General features: G+C 35.5%; 2 protein-coding genes across 3 annotated transcripts; one reads left to right on the plus strand and one right to left on the minus strand.

Moving 5' to 3' along the window:
- The first annotated feature begins 644 nt into the window (after positions 1-644).
- On the plus strand, positions 645-5,850 carry borcs7 (BLOC-1 related complex subunit 7). Of its 2 annotated transcripts, XM_077581630.1 has the most exons (6): positions 645-816; positions 1,050-1,112; positions 2,326-2,369; positions 2,458-2,478; positions 2,605-2,660; positions 5,546-5,850. In XM_077581630.1, the coding sequence occupies exons 1-5, from the start codon at positions 685-687 to the stop codon at positions 2,654-2,656; spliced, it is 312 nt and encodes a 103-aa protein (XP_077437756.1). In that variant the 5' UTR covers positions 645-684; the 3' UTR covers positions 2,657-2,660; positions 5,546-5,850. The 2 variants fall into 2 exon arrangements, with proteins under 2 accessions (XP_077437756.1, XP_077437755.1); XM_077581629.1 differs by lacking the exon at positions 5,546-5,850 and having other exon boundaries at positions 647-816; positions 2,605-4,053.
- Positions 5,835-20,484, minus strand: nt5c2a (5'-nucleotidase, cytosolic IIa). The gene is made up of 18 exons (XM_077581628.1): positions 20,439-20,484; positions 19,367-19,488; positions 17,219-17,292; positions 15,643-15,760; positions 15,397-15,492; positions 14,455-14,546; positions 13,798-13,855; positions 13,478-13,571; positions 13,326-13,379; positions 13,115-13,198; positions 12,956-12,997; positions 12,092-12,199; positions 11,745-11,811; positions 10,590-10,760; positions 9,687-9,738; positions 9,273-9,333; positions 7,960-8,136; positions 5,835-7,881 (listed from the first exon to the last, which is right to left on the minus strand). The coding sequence occupies exons 2-18, from the start codon at positions 19,465-19,467 to the stop codon at positions 7,666-7,668; spliced, it is 1,665 nt and encodes a 554-aa protein (XP_077437754.1). The 5' UTR covers positions 19,468-19,488; positions 20,439-20,484; the 3' UTR covers positions 5,835-7,665.
- Between the last annotated feature and the right edge of the window lie 85 nt (positions 20,485-20,569).

The raw sequence follows: 20,569 nt of genomic DNA on the forward strand, positions 1-20,569 counted from the left end.
TTTAACAATTATATTACTCCTTAGTTACTGCTTGATGTCCCAATATATATATATATTTTTTTTACTTGCAAAGGCCTCCTGGAATCGAAGGAATAGACACTTATTCCTTCCTTGCACGTCACATCTGAACTTCTGTCGGCCATCTTGCAAACATTTTCCACTGGATAGCAGTGTATGTCAAGACTACACTAGTGTCCACTGGAGTGGCTAATGGCCAACTGTGGCAAAAATATTCATTTATATAGGAGAAACCAACGTTTTAAAATCTGTCCACTATCTGTAAAAGGTTCAAAACAAAACCTGACATTAAGAAAATTCGAACTAAATACATTAAGCATCAGGTTAGCCCCAAGACGAGGAAGTCCACTTCAAAATTTTAAATAATATTTATCCATCCAATAAGATGCTAAGATTGAGATTGTTATTTTACTTTATATATAGTTATATTTCTTTTCTGTACGTGCTGTTTTCTGATTCATTGTGCCTTGTGTCTTTACAAAATTATGTTGTTGTAAAATTCATATTGTTATTGGTTTGAACTTGCACATCTTTGATGTGACATTTGGGATGTTTGTTGCTGAAAATGCACGTTGTTCAATAAAGCTTTTAAAAAAAACAACAGCAACTCGTTAGTCCCTGCTCGGCTGCCGTTGTTTGCTGACAAACCCCCACAGTAACACAAACATGGCGTCCACCGAAGCTCAACCTCGGTTTGGACAATCCGTTAAAGGGTTATTATCTGATAAAGTGGGCTCTTGCAGCGTGGACGTGATCGCAATGACGCGCCAGGTGCTGAAAGTTTCCCGTAGCCAAGAGGTAGGTTGTTTTTGGTATTGGAATGACGTCACATAGTAGTCAGGTTCATTTGCTAATGCTAACCCTGCTTTGTTGGGACAACGTTTGTTGATGTAGCTGACTTCGAAATGACCCGAATGCTAAACACACAACATGCACTACTGGCCCAAAATAAAGCGTCATGAAATGAATGTTTGTGTTTTTTTTTTTTTTTTGTATACTTCCTGCCTAATATTTGTTGTGATGTCTTCCAGCTTCTAGGTCAAGCAGCCAGGAATATGGTTATTCAGGAGGATGCCATTCTACACTCAGAGGATGTAACTATGAAAACATATTCGTGTGTATAATAAAACGTGGTCAATTTTTTGTTAGTTTTGGAGCTATAGCCTGTTAAAATAAGTTCTGATGGTGGGGACCGCATTAATATCGGATATGTGAAAAGTAACCTTCAAAACCAAACAAACTGAATTGTGACAAATAGTTCCACTTTTGTGATGTCTAAATATGACACATCTACCCACATTACTACTTTGCCGTGAACGCTCCTTTTTCCTAGGTGTGATTCGTGCCTCACTTCTCCCCCTTCTTGACGGCATGTCATTTTCCTAGGCTATTTTTGTTTGATTTAAAATGGATTATCTGTGGTGATTAGCATCACGATAGATAGAAAGTTATGCAGGTAGATGGATGAATGCCAGTGAGTGAATTTTAAGCACTAATAGTGCTGTGTGATATAAACAAAATTTTATTTAAAAACAACAACACTACTAAATGCACATGCCCAGGAATTGATACAGTAATGACCCCAGTCTACATCAAGATCAACAAAAGTGGCACTTAACTAGAATAATTCAAGTTTTGGAATGGGTCAGTCAGAGCTCTGACCTAAATCCAAGTGCTAATCTGTTGTGTATGCACAAGAAATAGTCTTGCATCATCTGATTGATTTGAGTGTGCAAATCTAACCCAGTCAAAATATGTCTTGCTACCAGACGGCTATTAGCAACCACCTTTAAAAAAAATAAAATCATTGTTATTTTTTTTTTACATCATGAAAAAATATCTGCCTGTCTATATCTATATACAGTTAAATTTTTTTCCATTAAAAAAAAAAAATCATCTATACCTGGGGTCTCCAACCTTTTATCTTCTGTGAGCTACATTTTGCAAAAGTGCTAAAGAGCTTATATTGAGTAAAATAATTTATGAATTGTGTACACCTGTATGCATTTTAATACTTCAAAAAAAAAAAAACACATTCCTGTATTAACGTGAAATGATACTTTGACGAGCAATTAACAAAAAACTTTGGCACCCCAGCAGGCCGATTGAATGAATAACAACGACAGCGGCGCAGTGCAAATGACTGACAGCCAGTTTACAATAATTAGAATAATTTTAATTCAATGTCAAGAGGTGGCAGGACACCTTTTATTTTGATTGGATGAGAATTTAGATTTCGTTTTTTTTGGCAAAGGCTGGAAATGATGTCGGAAGACACCTGATGGACACGATGCATTTGTCTTTCAGAGTCTAAGAAAAATGTCCATTATAACAACACATTTACAATATCAGTAAGTCACTTTTGATTTTTCTCTACCCACCGGAACTTTCAAAGATGAAACGCTCACCCATCCCTCTTGCGCCTTTATTTCCATGTAGGCAGGAGGCCATCCAGAAGAAGTGAGTCTCAACACAAGCCTTTTGTTGTGCTTTTTTTTGTAGAAAGTCACTTACATGCACATCCGTCTCATCCGTAAGTCATAACATCATGTGATGCCCGCCGCTTTCTTCTCTTCTTCTCGCCAGTGTGGAGCATTCCAAAAACCTCCAGGATCAGCTGACACATCTGCTCAAGTAGACAAGTACGTTTACATGAGATAAGAGCAGCCACAACATTATTATGACTGCCTGCAGAATATCATATTTCCACAAAATAATTGTATCAAATGTTCTTCCTGTGCAAAGATAGTAATGTTTAGTTTTGAGTGACAGACACGGGCAGGTGTTAGCGTTGTGTTTATTATTGTGGTCGTGCGTGCACGTTTTTCACTCTCCCATTTTGTGGGCAACAGACTTACAAATGTATTCGTCTAATAGGGAAGACCCCGTGTATCACTTTTTCTTGGTATATTTTTTTGTTTTCGTGTCATTTTCATACTTTGTGTCAGTGGAGATTTCTAAGCCAACAAATAAAGGGAACGAACATGTGACATGTTGCCCCACCAATGGGTAAGTTGTCACACTATATGGGGTAAGTTGTCACACTATATGGGGTAAGTTGTCACACTTTATGGGGTAAGATGTCACACTGGATTTGGCAACTAATAAAACAAGGACAAAATTATCCTTGTTCTCGGATTTTTTTTGTTCAATTCTATAAACACAATGTTCATCAGAATGTCATGTTTAGACTGACCAACTCCGTTCCTCGAGGGTCCCTAGCCTGCATGTTTCCTGCCTCTAACACACCTGATTCAAATGATCGGCTCAGAGCTATCATTTGAATCGAGTGTGCTTTGTTAACAAGAGTATGAAAACATTCACATTTTTTATTGTACATTTAGAACAGATATAAAATGTGTGATTAATTGTGAGTTAACTTGTGAAGTCATGTAATTAATTGTGATTAAAAAATGTAATCGCCTGACGCTCCTAATTTTCAATAATCTTTTTTTTTTTACCGCCTCAGGTCATTATTTTTTTAAATTATAATAATTGCATGACTTCAATAGTTAACTCACGATTAATCATACATTTGATATATGTTCTAAATGTACAGTACAATAAAAAAAGGTTTTCATACTCTTGTTAACAAAAGTGGGAAAAAATGTTAATCCAATAAAAATAGTTCAAATGAACTTTTGACGTCAATAGCCGTCAATGGCAGTGAATGAGTTAAAATGAAATGTGCGGAGAGCAGCTGAAGAAGCTCAAATGATGAGCTCAGAGCTAGCATTTGAATCAGGTGTGTTAGAGGATGGAAACATCTAAAACATGCAGGATAGGGCCCTTAAGGACCGGAGTTGGTGACCCCTTATACCATGATGAGAGTTTTTAATGCAGTTCTGCCTGAGGGATCAAAGGTCACGTGCACTCAATGTTGGTTTTCGGACTTATCGTTTTTGTTGTTGTTTTTGCAGAGATTTAGAAATATTTCTTCAGATTCTGTTTGTATTATGAACTGTAGATGATGAAGTCTCTAAATTTCTTGCAATTGAGAAATGTGTTCTTATAAATAAATCTTGTCTTTTTTTATTTATTTATTTACATAACGTTGTACACAACTACATTAGAATTACCATTAATACGATCGCCTCAAATTCTCAATACTTGATAACTGTATCAGAATGGAAGACATTTACAAATATAAAACCATTAAAAAAAAAATTGAAAGAAAATGTCTTTCTAATATTAATCAACTTATAGGAAAATGGCCTACATATATTCCTTCTTCTCCGCATTTATTCAGTACACCAAGAAAGACATTTTTCTTAAAAAGCATAAAAGTTAATATGAAGAACATGTTATCAAATGCCCTTGACTGTGACTGCATCATCAGCAGACTTCAGAATTCAGATAATGAGCGAAAGGACAAACTTATCAGCAGTTTATTGGCCAAAGCAGCTGCGTGACCTTGACGGCGTCCCTGAGACCTGATGCTGAGATGTTACCCAATGTTGCGCATGCTCCACGTGCATATAATGAATCCATGTGTACATGTCGCTGATGAAGAACACAAACAGCATGCATTTTAAAAACAAAAAATGAATCCGAAGGCATGTAGGTCATGGAAGAAAAAAAAAACTCCTGACATACTTTTATATTATTCCATGACACCATTATGATTGGTTATAGTACAAGTTTTTTTTTTTTTTAATTAAATAATTACAGTCGGAAGAATAGGCACCTCCAATTTGTATTTATTTTGGACAAAAAGGCTTATTATGCAAGTTAGCCTATGAAAAATGTTAATGCAGTCAATAATATAAAACACTTTCTAATTCTTAAATAATTAAACTTATCAAGTTGAATAATAAGATTAAAAAACAGAAACCTATAACTTATCTTGTCGATGTACACATTTTGAAAAGTGGTGCCAAAAAATCGATTCTCATAAGAATCGCGATTCTCATTTTGTACGATTCAGAATCGATTGTAAATGTCCCCAAATCAATTTTATTAAAATGATTTAATACAGTCTTGCCTTTGTCTGTGTGTGCCTTTTATTGGGAGCGCTGTTCATGTTGTACCCGATTTTGGCCACTGAGGGGCAGTGTGGTTCCACGCGGTCTGATACACTGTTAAGTTGTAGCTACATTAGCGAGTAGAAGGAAAAAGTCACGATCAAGTTATTCCAATAAAAGTTGTTTTTTTTGCAGCGTGGAGCCGTTTTTTTTGAGTGATAAAAGTGCAGCGAGTAGCGCGCTAATTGGCATTAGCGAGTCAGACTGAAGTAGCTCATTACGATTCCTTACACATCTATAGATTGAAGCAAAATTGTCAATCCAATAATTTTGAATAATAATAAAAAAATCGTGAATAGAAAATCGATTCTGAATCGAATCGCAGGCCCAAAAATCGGAATCGAATCGTGAGACATTCAAAGATTCCCACCCCTAGTGTATATACACAAAAACGCTCTGATCACTTTTTTCCCTCCACAACAATACCGTATTTTACTCGTCATAGCTAAATAAGGTAGAATAAATTTTGCAACATAGACTTAAGCTGTTTTTTTCTTTTTAAGGAAGAATACCCAAAACTACTCGGCACATTTCTATACTCAATTTCATGGAGGAGTGAGACGTCAGCGATGTCCAAGGAAGAAAGCATTGTTTTGGCACAGATGCCAAATTTGGCCTTGGCTGGGGAAGGTCAGCGCTCTTTTCAGCCCTTATCCAAGGCAGCGTTTTTGATATGGCTGTTGTCTGATGTGTAATTATGCATTGGTGTAATTTATGCTGTATACAAAAACTAAAGTTACCGTTTGAGTAAATAAAAAATAAATTAAAAAAAGGCAACCGAACCACAAAATGCAAAATTCATTGAAAGGCTTTATCACTTGATAGGAAAATAAAATCATTTGGTTCAATTGCACAAATGCAAGTAACAGTTTAGAACACCTGACCAAGTGTCATCAAAATAATAAGTCGCATTAAACTGTTCTATTCAATATGTAAAAACATACAGCACCCATCAATGAACATGACCAACAATATTAACACACAAAACATAAATTAAAAAAAAACAATCAGTAATCAGCCCTGATCACGTCAAGACACGCAATTAATTGAAGACTACAAAACATATTTGTATTCCAGAATTGAAATGAAACCGCTTATTCGCACAAAAGTCGCGGGTGTGCTGGAGCCTATCCCAGCTGTCTTCATGCAGTCGGCGGGGGTGCACCCTGAACTGGGGTGACAGCCAATCACAGAGCAGGGCACGCAGTTTGAGTAAAAAAGAACCCAACGTGGGTCAAAAATGAACCCATCCTCTACTTGGGTCAATTTGACATAAATTCCTGGGTTGTTTTGTACAAAACCACACAATTTTAGGGGAACTCGATCAAGAGTCACCCCCCCCCCTCTAGTTTTCAGTCCTGGCTTGTACTACCAAATTACAGTAAATTGGTGTTCAAATAGGAACTCGTTGCCTATGAAGGACCTAAACTGCCAAAATTAAAAATAAATAAATGACTAAATGAACAAATGACTAAATAAAAATGGATATAAAAAATATAATTCAAAAATTAAATGTTAATACAAAAAAAAAAAATATATATATATATATACATATATATATATATATAATTAAAAGTAAAAATAAAGACAAAAATATAAAATGAGATTCAAAAAATAATTATAAAAATAATGTCCCAAAAAATAAATAGAATTAAATATCAATCAATAAAAACGCTCTGCTCTCACATTTATTCATTTCATGCAGCAGACGCTGTGTCAGGTCGAAATGTTATTCAAATGAGGGGGCGGTCCTAAGCATGTCTTGGGTTGGGCTCCGCCGTTGCAAACTGCCTTTCATTGGTCGAGTGAGCGGGCCTGCGAAAAAAGGAAGTCTCGCCGGCTTGCATGGAGAGCTCCAGCAATGGATAACTATCTATTATTATTATATTTATTTTTGTATTTATTTAAACATTTGTTTTTATATATATATATATATATATATATTTTTTTTTTGAATCTCCTTTTTTATTTTGTATTTATTTTATTTTTTTTATTTAGGGATATATACATATAAAGAGAGAGAGAGTTTTTATTTCACTTTATATTTATTTTTTGTATAAAACTTTTGAATTATATTTTTGTATCCGTTTCTATTTTCCCTTTTATCCATTTATTTTGGCAGTTTTGGTCCTCCATAATTGCCAAACATTTGGTAATTCAAAAACCAAACAAACAGTTGGAACAAAAGCGTGAAACTAGCAATGTACATTCGAATGTACTCGCAAAAACATTCAAACTTATTTCAATACGTATTTGGTAGTCAAAAATATTGAATCCACTTTGGCAGTTCCACGCTTCTGTATTATTGCCTCCCATTGATTACAATTAATTGCTCATATCAAACTCTACAAAAAAACGTCCATATCATATCACGAACAAGAAAATAGTTCAACACAGAAATAAAATCAATAAAATTTGAAAAAGAAACATTTTCCATTGCGGTTCATGCACTTCTTTTTTTTTTTTTCAAACTAGAATGAAATGTAATTGCACATCCATCACAGTAGATGGCAGTGTGCACGCAGGATTAGCTCGTCCGCACATATGTACTTACAGCGATTGTAATTATTTTACAGACAAATGATAGAATTGAAATACTCCCTTCGCTCCTCTCCTCCCACTTCTACTCTTCATCATCATCCTCGTCGTGGCAGTGCGTGATCTCCTGCGGGGCTTGTGGGAAGAAATGAGCGGGCTGGATCTCGCTGACGGATCGGGTCATTTGGTTCCGTTTGGATTCCACCTCCTTTAAGTCCACCTCGTGGCGGTTTCTCGTGGCCAGCGGGGACTCTTTGTCCACGTTCACGTGGATGTGCTCGACTGTTGACTCGTGGGGCATCTGAAGGGGGGGGGATTAGAATATCACAATGGATTGACGGTTATACCAGTCGTCATAATAAAAGTGCGAATGGCTCACCAGCACATGCGAAGCTCTGAAGAGGTAACTGAAGGGATAGTAGAGCAGGTTGATGAAGGAGGCCGCGTACAGGTCCGCGTAACGCATCACCTGCGAGGCAAACAGAGTGGGGCGGGATCCGCTGCGGAACAGACTTCCCATCATGCCATAGCACATGTCCATGTCATGTGTCACTTTCTGGAAGGGACGGGGGTAGATTCAAGAAATGGTCTTTTAACTCATTGGCTGCCATTGACGGCTATGGACGTCAAAAGTTCATTGGAACTTCGACCGTGGGTAAGTTTGTTTTGTGTTGAACTCATTCACTGCCATTAACGGTTATAAACATGTAATTAATAAAGATTAAAAACTTTAATCACTTTTATCTTTTATTTTATTCATTCACTGCCATTGACGGCTATAGACGTCAAAAATTCATTTGAACTATTTCTATTAGTTAAAATTTCCCCCCCACTTTTGTTAACAAGAGTATGAAAACCTAGAAATTTTTATTTATTGTACATTTAGAACAGATATAAAATGTGCGATTAATTGTGAGTTAACTAGTGAAGTCATGTGATTAATTATGATTAAAAAAATGAATCACCTGACGCCCCTAATTTTTAATAATCTTTTCTTAAAAAAAAAAAAAAAAGTTAAAAAAAATAATTTAAAATACTCTTTAAAAAAAGAAGAAGAAAAGATTATTAACTCATTCACTGCCATTGACGGCTGTAGACGTCAAAAATTTGTTTGAACTATTTCTATTAGTTTAACATTTTTTCCCCACTTTTGTTAACCAGTGTGAAAACCTAGAATTTTTTTACTGTACATTTAAAGATATAAAATTAGTGATTAATCGTGAGTTAACTAGTAAAGTCATGCGATTAATTTAAAAAAATCTAATTACTCACATGACTTCAATAATTAACTCACGATTAATCACAAATTTTATATCTGTTCTAAATGCACAATATTTTTTTCATGCTCTTATTAACAAAAGTGGAAAACTAATAGAAATAGTTCAAATGAATTTTTGATGTCTATAGCCGTCAATGGCAGTGAATGAGTTAAAAATGAGGGGCGTCTGGCGATTAAAAGTTTTCGTAATTAATGGCATGACTTCACTAGTTAACTCACGATTAATCATCCATTTTATATCTGTTCTAAATGTACAACATTTGTTTCTAGGTTTTCATACTCAACAAAAAAAAAAACTTAACAAAAGTGGAAAAAAATGTTAAGCTAATAGAAATAGTTCAAATGAATTTTTGACGCCTATAGCCGTCAATGGCAGTGAATCAGTTAATCGGTGTGCGCTCAAGTGGTTGCACCTTAATACGTCGCTGGAGTGAACTGATATCGGGCCTCTCGTTGCTGCTGCTATCCAGATGCCTGCATTGAAAAGGGAGCACAGTCATTAAGTCATTCACTGCCATTGACGGTTGTTATTCCAATAAAAGTTGTTTTTTTGCAGCGTGGAGCCGTTCTTTTGAGTGATAAAGTGCCGCGAGTAGCGCGCTAATTAGCATTAGCGAGTCAGACTGGCGTAGATCATTACGATTCCCAGCACATCTATAGATTGAAGCAAAAATCCTTGTCAATCAAATCATTTTGAATAAAAAAATCGTTCCTAATGGAAAATCGATTCTAAATCGAATCGCAGACCCCAAATATCGGAATCGAATTCACTTACACAGTGAACTAGCTCTAATTATTCACACATGCACACAAAACCACAAACCTACTTGTAAAGCTCAGCAAGGAAGCAGTCCAGAGATTGAAGCTCCTCAAATATAGCTGGGGGAAAAAAAAAAAAAAAGATCTCCATTAGTACACTCTTCATAAACCGCTCGTCCCAGTTGATTTGACAGAAAATGCTTTTCACACTCGGTAAAAAAGTGAAACCTAAAAACGTCTTGTTTGAACTTGACCTTCGGAAGACCACAAATTTGAGGGTCGACGTGAGCAAAAAAAGTAGGCCGGAAAAAAGATTTAAAAAATAAAAATAAATAAAGAGTAGAAAAAGTTATCTTAAGGGGATAAAGACTTTGAGTGAGGAATATCCAGCCATACTCATATTGGATGTAATTTGGGTTGCTTATATCAAATAGCTAGGTTTGAAAATCAACCCAAAAAATGGTTGATAATAAATTAAACTCATTCACTCGCAGCCATTTTCACTGAAGTAACCTCCTTCGCTCTCGGCTGTTTTTTAGGTCCACAGAATATTCTGTTCTATTGCTATAAAAACACGGAACCTACCAAAAGAAAGATTAGAGTCTCTTCTTTCATGAAGATTTTTTTTTTGTATCTGTTTCTGTTTTGCAGCAATTAGCATTAGAATATAGCTAACGTTTCATCATTATTCACAAACCTGTTGAAAACACTGAAAAAGGAGCTTGTTGCAAAATGACCCTGGATGATCTCCTATACTCTGCTGCCACCTGCTGGCCGTTTTTTGTAGTAACTACCATTGCTTTAAGCCACTTCTTCATGTTTAGAAGCTAGCATTAAAAACAAACAAACATATAAATACTTTTGAGAGTGCAGGGCAAAGTATTAAAAAATGTATTTATACATTTTTGGGGGTTTGAATGAGTTAATCGTGTGTGCAGGTAGCCAATTGTAGTGTGTCCGTGTATTCTTACAGCTCTTTTCAGTCCACACATGCAACTCCTGGGCCAGCTCCGGTATGACGAGGAACGTTCTCCAGCCTTGGCGCTTCTTGGATTTCAGAATGTCACCAAAGATGTGGTCTCCAATGTATACGATATCTTTGCCCTTCGCGCCCAACAAATCACATACGATGTCAGAAGAACCTGCGGACACAAGTCAACAGCACTTAACACACGTGGACAAAATTGTCAACGTCTCCACTTCTACCATGGGTGAGTATGTTTTGTGTTGAACTCATTCACTGCCATTGACGGTTATAAACGTGATTAATTAGGATTAAAAACTTTAATCGCCTAACACCCCAATTTTTTTTTTTTTCCACTGCCATTGACGGTTATAAACGTCAAAACTTCATTTGAACTATTTCTATTAGGTTAACTTTTTTTTCCCACTTTTGTTAACAAGAGTATGGAAACCTAGAATTTTTTATTGTACATTTAGAACAGATATAATTTTTTTTTAATTAATTGTGAGTTAATTAGTGAAGTCATGCGATAAATATATATATATTTTTTAATCTTTAACTCTTTGACTGCCAGACGTTTTCAGAAAAGGGATGCCGTGGGTGCCAGCCGATTTAAGCATTTTGACTGATCTTTCAAGGTCCACAGAAAATTATGTGTTTGGACTATGGAAACACACATACTACCAAATGAAAGATTGGACTCTCATCTCTCATCAGAAAAAAAAGTTTGTTTCTACCTTATTCCGTTTTTCAGTAATCAACAATAGAAAATGGTTAGTTTCACCTCTGTTTTGAAACAAACGTCTTTTAACGTCTTTGGCACTCCTCCATAGGATTTTACTAAACGTTATTTAACGTTTTTGGCAGTCAAAGAGTTAAAAAAAAAGAAAATAATTTATGGCATTGAATGAGTTAATAATGAAGACACAAAAGTTTTAATGATGCAACACTGCCCCCTATGGTCACAAATTCTGACAGGTATGCTATAAATAAAAATTGAGGTGACTTGAGAGTTGCATTAAGGTCGTTGTAGCTCTATTGAAAAACACATACTTTAACTGAAATGTGCTTCTTAAATTAAAAGTACACATCTTGTTTGATTAAGTGCACGTAAAGCAAACCAAATATTTCAATTTATTTCTTAAATGAGGTGATGCATTACCTCCAGAGTAAACAATCCCATGTTGGAGGGGTCCGGTGTATGTACCAATCTTGAGTCGACCAGTTGCCTAAAATAAATGAATAAATACAGTATATACTCACAGTCTGATCTAATAATTTATTCATTTCGGGTATAAACAACAAACATTTTTATTTTTGCCAATTCCATCAAAGTCTGATAGTCTAAAGATACTTTTAAAGAATCATTGTGGACTCGGCCACTTTTTACTCGTGACTGCCACCTCTGGCCTAAAGCGTAACTGCAGCCTCTGTGTAAAGCTCATGCATGGCGGCGCCGACTCTTATCCCAACCTCCACTCACTACACACGTTGTGGTCGTACACTCACTGTGTCAACCTGTCGCAGGACCGTTCCCTCTCCAAAGAACACAGGCTTGCGGGCATCTACCAGGATCAAGTCAAAGTAAGACTGCCAGGGCCTGTGGACTGAACCAGACTACAAAAGAAGCACAAATATTTCAAAAAGGTATCTCATATACAACAAAAGACATGATAGAAATGTATTTGAGACGATACGATAGTGATAAATAGTTTTCACAGGGGGGGGGGGGGGTAATATTCACAGAAAAAAATAAAAAACTTACACGTAGCGTAGCTATAGTCTAATGTGAGGATTCATTGGTGGTTAATGGGAGACTGTTTATAAAATGAAAAGGCAGGGACACTTCCTGATCAGCTGACTCACACTAACCAATCAGAAGCTAGCATACTTTAGGTAAATGCAAGTGAATGACGGAGAGCAGCGGATTCGACACATCAACTTAGCAACTTGTACAAACAAAAAAAAAAGTATGAATGTGTAAATAATAATTCTGGAAACATAAATGTACAAGTAAATATACATTTTAATAAATTAATTTAAATGCTTGATCATTAGGGTGTGACCGTACCTAACGCTTCAAACATTAATCTCTGCTAAAGCAAATTACTATCTCCATTTTTAAAAACCCGACCAAAAAGTATTGGCACAAACATCCGAGTCGTACGCTTATCTGTATTTCTCGTAAGTTGCTGTGTTTTTTCTCGCAAATTTGACATTTTGAGAAAAAACACCAACTTTAAAAAGTGGCAAATTCGCGAGTTTTTTCTCGAAATACTGCCCCACACTCTAAAAAATGAAATAAAAAAATATGGCCCTGATCCACCGTCGTACATGTAAGTGTTAAGCCCACCAATTATAAATTGTGCTTACCTTTGGACCATGAGGAAAATCAAACAAGTAGGTCATGATTTTCTGCAACAAAAAAAGAAAAGAAAAAAAGCTAAGCAAATATGGACATTCTGGTCCACAATACATAAAGACTATCTATGTTTCTTTGCTTCTATAGGCAAGTGTTAATAATTAGCTCACCTCTGTGTATTTGTAATCACTGTTGGTTGCCAGAAATATTTTGGCTGCTTCATTCATGCGACTGAGGAGGAGAGGAAGCTTTGGCTTCGTGGGAGAAAATAAAAATAAAAAACATAAAACAACAACAAAGGAAGACAAGTCACAGAAGTAAACAACTGAAAATGTAGTTTTGAACAATTCAGTTTCAGTATGAAGATACCGTTTGACTTACGTCCTTTACCACATACTTCTCCAGGTTTTCAACAGTCTTTTCTTTTAAAGAGCCCTTTAGTAGAAGAATTAAGAATAGTAAAAAAAAAAAAAAAGAAGAAAAAAAAGCACTATATACCAAAGTGACTATTTTAGAAAAGAATGTTAATCTACCTGGAAATGAACCCAATCCACGGCGTCTCTTACATCCTGGAACATGCTCTTATAAGACATATAAAGGTCACCATCTTTAAAGCCGGTATCGCAACTGTTATGAATATATACAATTAGGCAATGCAGTGCATACACGTATTCATGAAAAAAAATAAAAAAATAAATAACATAAATGGGATGATGTCAAATGCACCTGAATATGACGACAGGATTAGATGTGTGTGAATAAAAAAATAAAATAAAATAAATTAAAAAACGATTAGATGTGTGTGAAGCACCGCGGTAATATGTACGGTTTTGTAACAAGGATTATGCATTACCTTATGTAGCGAGAGCAGTTACTGAAGAAGTCAATTAAGCAGGCAAAGAGGTAGGTTTCTGAAAAGGAACATTTATCAGCAAAACATTTTCAAATATGGCGCGAATTTCTGGATTTCTCGAGGCCGATGCCAATTACGATATTGGCTCGGAGAGACCACACTCCGCAAGCCTACCACCAATTCTTAAACAAATAAATGGTAAAAAAAAAATTATATAAATTATAGCAGTAGGGTAATGCCCCGCCCAAAAAAATAAGATGCATACTCTTAATTAGCCTTATGAAACATTATACAACATGCATTGAACATGCTAATGAAATTAAAGAATAAAATTACTGTTGCATATGCTTGTATGACAATTAATGTTAGTCGTAGCTAATTTAAAAAATGTTACTTAAAACATGGCCTATAAAGTTACTCAAAGTGTTATGGTATGTTATGGAAATAATGACTCCAAATAGAATTTATTACAATGGCCAAATTCTGTTTTAAAATGAGGTTCGACAAGCGTAGGTACATTTTGTTGTGAATTTGTCGACTTGATATAACGGTAAGTATAGAAGAAAAGGATTTCACATGCAGTGCAGAAGATATTTTGCCGAGTTTCCCTTTAACCCCCCATGTCAAGAAGTTTCGTTTGGGATTCAAGATTATTACCGGGCAGATTGAAGAGAGTGTTGAGGATGTAGAAGCGCTCTGTATCTCCACGCTGAATAAATTTGTTTGGGTACATCTCTCTGATGTCGGCCCTGCGCAAAAGTAACACAAAAAAAAAAAACAGCTAAACATGACTGTGAAAAATATAACAGTTGGTACAGTCGAACACAAAAATGGGGCATAAATTGCGGTGTGTAAAATGTAGATGACTTTGACAATATCTATCTACCTACCTACCTTTCTCTTTCTGTCTAGTTAGCTAGCTAGCAGCTATCTATCAAGCAGCTATCTATCAAGCAGCTATCTATCTAGCAGCTATCTATCTAGCTAGCAGCTATCTATCTAGCAGCTATCTATCTATCTAGCAGCTATCTATCTAGCAGCTATCTATCAAGCAGCTATCTATCAAGCAGCTATCTATCTAGCAGCTATCTATCTAGCTAGCAGCTATCTATCTAGCAGCTATCTATCTAGCAGCTATCTAGCTAGCTAGCAGCTATCTAGCTAGAAGCTATCTATCTAGCAGCTATATATCTAGCTATCTAGCTAGCAGCTATCTATCTATCCATCTATCCATCAATTATACTGCAATACGTAAAAAATAATAATAAAAATACAAATAGGAACACATATTGGCAATATAAACTGATCTTTCCCATGTGTGTAATTGATTTGAGTATGTCAATAATTTTAGTGCTGGTGTACAGTCTCCAATTACAGTATTTATTAGACAACGTATCAGTTCCAATGTTTATATTTAAAAAAATACAATTTGTTATTGATACAAATGTTTATCAAAGCCAGTGATCTGCCACCGTATGGTCGAAACATTTAAAACCACACGCCACAATACATAGTTAGATATGCCCATAACTGAATACTTTCCAGCAAATTTGTGATATGGATGCAACGGGTGCAAGCATGTGTGCTGGAGATTCTCACCCTCGAATAAAGTTGAACCCGTGCACACAAACTAGAATGTTCCCATAAGCATCCACTTTGAGCAGGTTGCCATGCAGAGTGTCAAACACGAGGCCTCTGAGGAAACAATTTGGGGAAGTGAATCTTCACAGTATTTGGCATTGCGTCTACAAAAAAGGAAGCTTTTTTTTGTAGTTTAAAACCCCAACAAATAAATGGCATGACTTGAAATTGTAACATAAGAAAATGAGAGTTTTGTGGACTAACCGTGTGGGGAAGGAAGGATCATAGATAAAGTTGAGTAGTTCCTGTGGATAGCCGATGGAAACCAGGCGCTCCACTGTTAGGTCGAAGCCGAGCGCTTCGTACTCTGGAGATTTATACACTTTATGCACACAAATGGACAAGATTTTCTTTAGCAGAATTCAGGAACATCATCTACATCACATATTGTAATTCAGGCTAATATATGTCCATGTACGGCATGGATAGCAAGCAGCTAGTTAACACATTCAATGCTATTGACGCCTAATTTTTAATAATCTTTTCTTTTTCTTTAAATCGTGAGTTAACGAGTGAAGCCACGCGATTAGTTACAATTAATTTTAATCACCTGACACACCTAATTTTCTAAGAATCTTTTCTTACCTCTCTTTTTTTTTTAAAAATAAAATAAAAATAAAAAGATTATTAAAAATTAGGGGCGTCAGGCGATTAGAATTTGTAATTAATCGCATGACTACTAGTTAACTCAGGATTTTTTTTTTTATCTGTTCTAAATGTACAATAATTTTCTTCTAGGTTTTCATACTCTTGTTAACAAAGTGGGAAAAAAATGTTAAACTAATAGAAATAGTTCAAGTGAATTTTTGACGTTTATAGCCGTCAATGGCAGTCAATGAATTAAAAAGAAAAAGAAAAGATAAAAAATTTGGAGCATCCGGCGATTAAAATTTTAATCTTAATTAATCGCATGACTTCAATAGTTAACTCGCAATTAATCGCAAATTTAATATCTGTTCTAAATGTACAATAAAAAAATTCTAGGTTTTCATACTCTTGTTCACAAAAATGGAAACAAATGTTAAACTAATAGAAATAGTTCAAATGAATTTTTGACGTTTATAGACGTCAATGAATTAAAAAGAAAAGATAAAAAATTTGGAGCATCCGGCGATTCAAATTTTAATCGTAATTAATCGCATGACTTCAATAGTTAACTCACAATTAATCACAAATTTAATATCTGTTCTAAATGTACAATAAAAACATTCTAGGTTTTCATACTCTTGTTCACAAAAATGGAAAAAAATGTTAAACTAATAGAAATAGTTCAAATAATTGTTTGACGTGTATAGCCGTCAATGGCAGTGAATGATTTAATAGGTGTTTATAGATCACGGTTAGTCAAATTATCATGCTAAGATCTATATAACAAAGTAATTATTGCTCAGTCCTGCCGACTTAAAAACAGCTTGAAGTCAAGAAAATGATCTCTGTTGTGCGCATGCTTTCAACAGGACATTTTACGGTGCCTGAAAATGTATTTAAGCTGTTTTGAGTGCTTGCATTTCTCTTGATAAACATCAATTACTTCACAAATAAGTAGTCTGAACCAATATACATAACAAAACAGGTTTTGACCATTTTTGTCATTTGTTTTTAACGCATGACATCATCTGATTAGCCTGGATCAGCCTGAAATTCAACCTTCAACCTCTGTCTCTCTCTCGCTCTGCCACACCCACACGTAAAAACAAAAGCTCTTGTGTTTGAAAATAATCGTGACTAAAAACAGACTTAAATTTTTTTTTTTTTACTTTTCCGAAAAATGTACACTTACCTGCCAAGGTGTAATCCATATCAAAACCAAAACATTTGATCTTCTCCATTGCTAAGCTTCGGTTGACAAAAACCCTGAAATGGGAAAACAGTGTGTGGTTAAATTAAATACATACACAGGAAGCCCAGGAATTCTTTTTTTTTTTTTTTTTACTTGGCCCAGTCTGAACAGCTCAACAAAAACAAAAGCATCTTTCTTTTAATCATAAAAGAATGCGTTTGTGGCCACGTGAACAATTTGTTTTCACATGGAGCTAACCTGAACTTCCTCTCCAACAACTTGAGTGGCCTGGCCAACATATGGCAGTCACAATAACGGGCAAACTTGCTATTCTCAATGGTGTTCCACAAGGCTACATTTACAGGGTTAGCCTGGCTGTAAGACCTTTGAATTAACAGTTTGGGGGGGGGGGTAATGATGTAACACAGTCATTTGCCTTTTTGGCCTTTTTTATGACACATAAGCACAAACTTTGATGTGCGACCGTTGCGCCGTAGCGATCCCTGAGTCTGCCGAAGAAGAAAGTCACGGATGATGAATGGATTTTAGCACCGTGTATTGACTGATTACATTTAAAATAGAAGACTCGTTGCTGAGGACACTGTGCTGATAATCGAACCCAATGTCCGCTTACAGGCGATCGAAGGCTTTTGATCTGCGGTGATCGGATCGCAACGAAGTTACATGCTATGCTAACTATAAATAGACACTGTGCCGATATGAGTAAAAATATCAAAGTATTGAAATTAGAGCTCTAAAATGTGCTTATTTGAAATATTTGGGCTTTTTTTTTTTCATAATTTTTTTTTTTTAGCACACCCCTACTCTTCATAATAACGAGATGGCGATTGACTAAAGCAGTGAAAAGTCTGCAACTTTCAACCACCAATGTCTTATATAGTGAGAGGGAGCATTAAAACATGCACTCGCGTGTGACCACATGAAATTTCACTTGCAGTCTCAACTCAGCATCTTTTTTTAACACATTCACTGCCATTGACGGCTATAGACGTCCAAAATTCATTTGAACTATTTTTATTAGTAAAAAATGTTCTCCACTTTTGTTAACAAGAGTTTGAAAACCTAGAATGTTATTTTTTATTGGATTAGAACAGATATAAAAATTGGGATTAATTGTGAGTTAACTAGTGAAGTCATGCAATTAATTACAATTTACGATTTTTTTTAAATGATATTTTCTTTAAAAAAAAGATTAATAATTTTTTTGCGTAAATTAGGGGCATCAGGCGATTAAAATTTGTAATTGTAATTAATCGCATGACTTCACTAGTTAACTCTTTGACTGCCAGATGTTTTCAGAAAAGGGATGCCGTGGGTGCCAGCCGATTTTAAGCATTTTGACTGATCTTTCAAGGTCCATAGAAAATTATGTGTTTGGACTATGGAAACACACATACTACCAAAAAAAGATTGGACTCTCATCTTTCATCAGAAAAAAAAAGTTTGTTTCTACCTTATTCCGTTTTTCAGTAATCCACAATAGAAAATGGTTAGTTTCACCTCTGTTTTGAAACAAACGTCTTTTAACGTCTTTGGCACTCCTCCATAGGATTTTACTAAACGTTATTTAACGTTTTTGGCAGTCAGAGTTAACTCTCGATTAATCACAAATTTTACATCTGTTCTAAATGTACCACCCCAATTTTTTTTTTAGGTTTTCATTCTCTTGTTAACAAAAATGTATTTAAAAAAATATATATAAATAGTTCAAATGAATTTTTGACGTCTATAGAAAAAAAAATTCTCTAGGTTTTCATACTCTTGTTAACAAAATTTTTAAAAAATGTTAAATAGAAATAGTTCAAATGAATTTTTGACGCCTATAGCCGTCAATGGCAGTGAATGAGTTAAGGATACCTCGGCATGGTCACAAGGGCTGATGGTCGAACCCACAACATTTTGGTAGGGAGATGATGATTCTACCACTTGGGCTATGCCATGGTGAGGGGCTGATGTGTTACATAATAATGCATAATATGCAATTTACAAAAATGTGTGAATAGCAATTGGAACAATAAAGGCAAATATATACATATATATATACTGTATATATATATATATTAAAGAAAAACAGCAGAGTAAACGCTAATTAGCCGTTGCTGAATATATAATACAACTGACACAAACCTGTGATGAGTTTCACGTCGATATTTCTTGAGGGCAACACCATCCATGTTTGCTGGAAGCTCTGCATAGTTCTGTAGACGGTCACTCCAAGAAGTCATCATCTTATACCGTTACAGTTGTTTCTGCAAAAAAAAAAAAGAGCCGCTGACAGTAAATCTTTAAGTGAGGGAAAGTCAGAAATGCAAACACTGATTTATAGGGATAGATATGACACTTGTATGTTTTAGCTTCAAGTGGTTGTACTGTATGACATAAAAGAAGAAAAAAAACTTAATGCAACCAATCAGAGAGCAGCTTCAGGTCATCTACCTAAAAAAAAAAAGTCCAGGTCATACTTCCGTGCACTAACACATCATCAGAAGATGAATAATAATATTGCCAACAATAAAAATATATTCTGATAACGCCAGTTCAAAAAATGTCATACTATACATTTTAAAATATTATATTAATATTTCCTGACCATGTGGAATATATGCAAAACGTGAAAAGTTTATTGTTATGAGTACAGTAATTACAATGTTTTCACTTTATTTTAAAAAAAAATCTTGTGTATTTGTGCGTACACTACAGTATCCATTACGCCATGTGTGAATTTAAATGCAGGACTATAACTAATAAAACATATACATTTATATACGCTCTCCACGTATACCGCAAAACACAATTTCCGTTTCCCGTTTTCAAAATAAAGCAATCAAAACTGCAGACGAACTAAGGAAACCACATTAATTCGGATATTATGTTTGCGTGGTATAAGGATATGTTCCTTAATGCGTTTGCAAAATTCGTTCACTATTTTCTTTCCTATGTCTGAACTTGATCTTCCAGAGGAGCGTCGAGGCTACGCTAAAATTAGCTTAGTTCTAATCAACATGTTATGTCCGGTGTTTCTCGGCCACAGCTAACCTAGCCTAGCCACGCTGCTTGCGGTCCCGCAACTCGATCCCCGCTACGGAATGCTAACACAAACACATGTTGGTTTCGGTTCACTTGCACAACAATGTTGTAAAGTTAGCAAATACTGCACTAGAAATGACAAGGATTACAGGAAGAAAGCGCCGACACTCACATTCTACACGACCCCGTCCAGTCGGTGGACTGAGCATGCGCACGGCGTGAGTCTCTAAAACTTCGGTGGGTTAACTGAGACCACAAGTTGAGCAGCTCAGCAAAGTGCAGAAACGAGTTAAACAACTTAGT

This window comes from Vanacampus margaritifer, chromosome 12 (genome assembly GCF_051991255.1).
Source record: "Vanacampus margaritifer isolate UIUO_Vmar chromosome 12, RoL_Vmar_1.0, whole genome shotgun sequence".
Taxonomy (NCBI): domain Eukaryota; kingdom Metazoa; phylum Chordata; class Actinopteri; order Syngnathiformes; family Syngnathidae; genus Vanacampus; species Vanacampus margaritifer.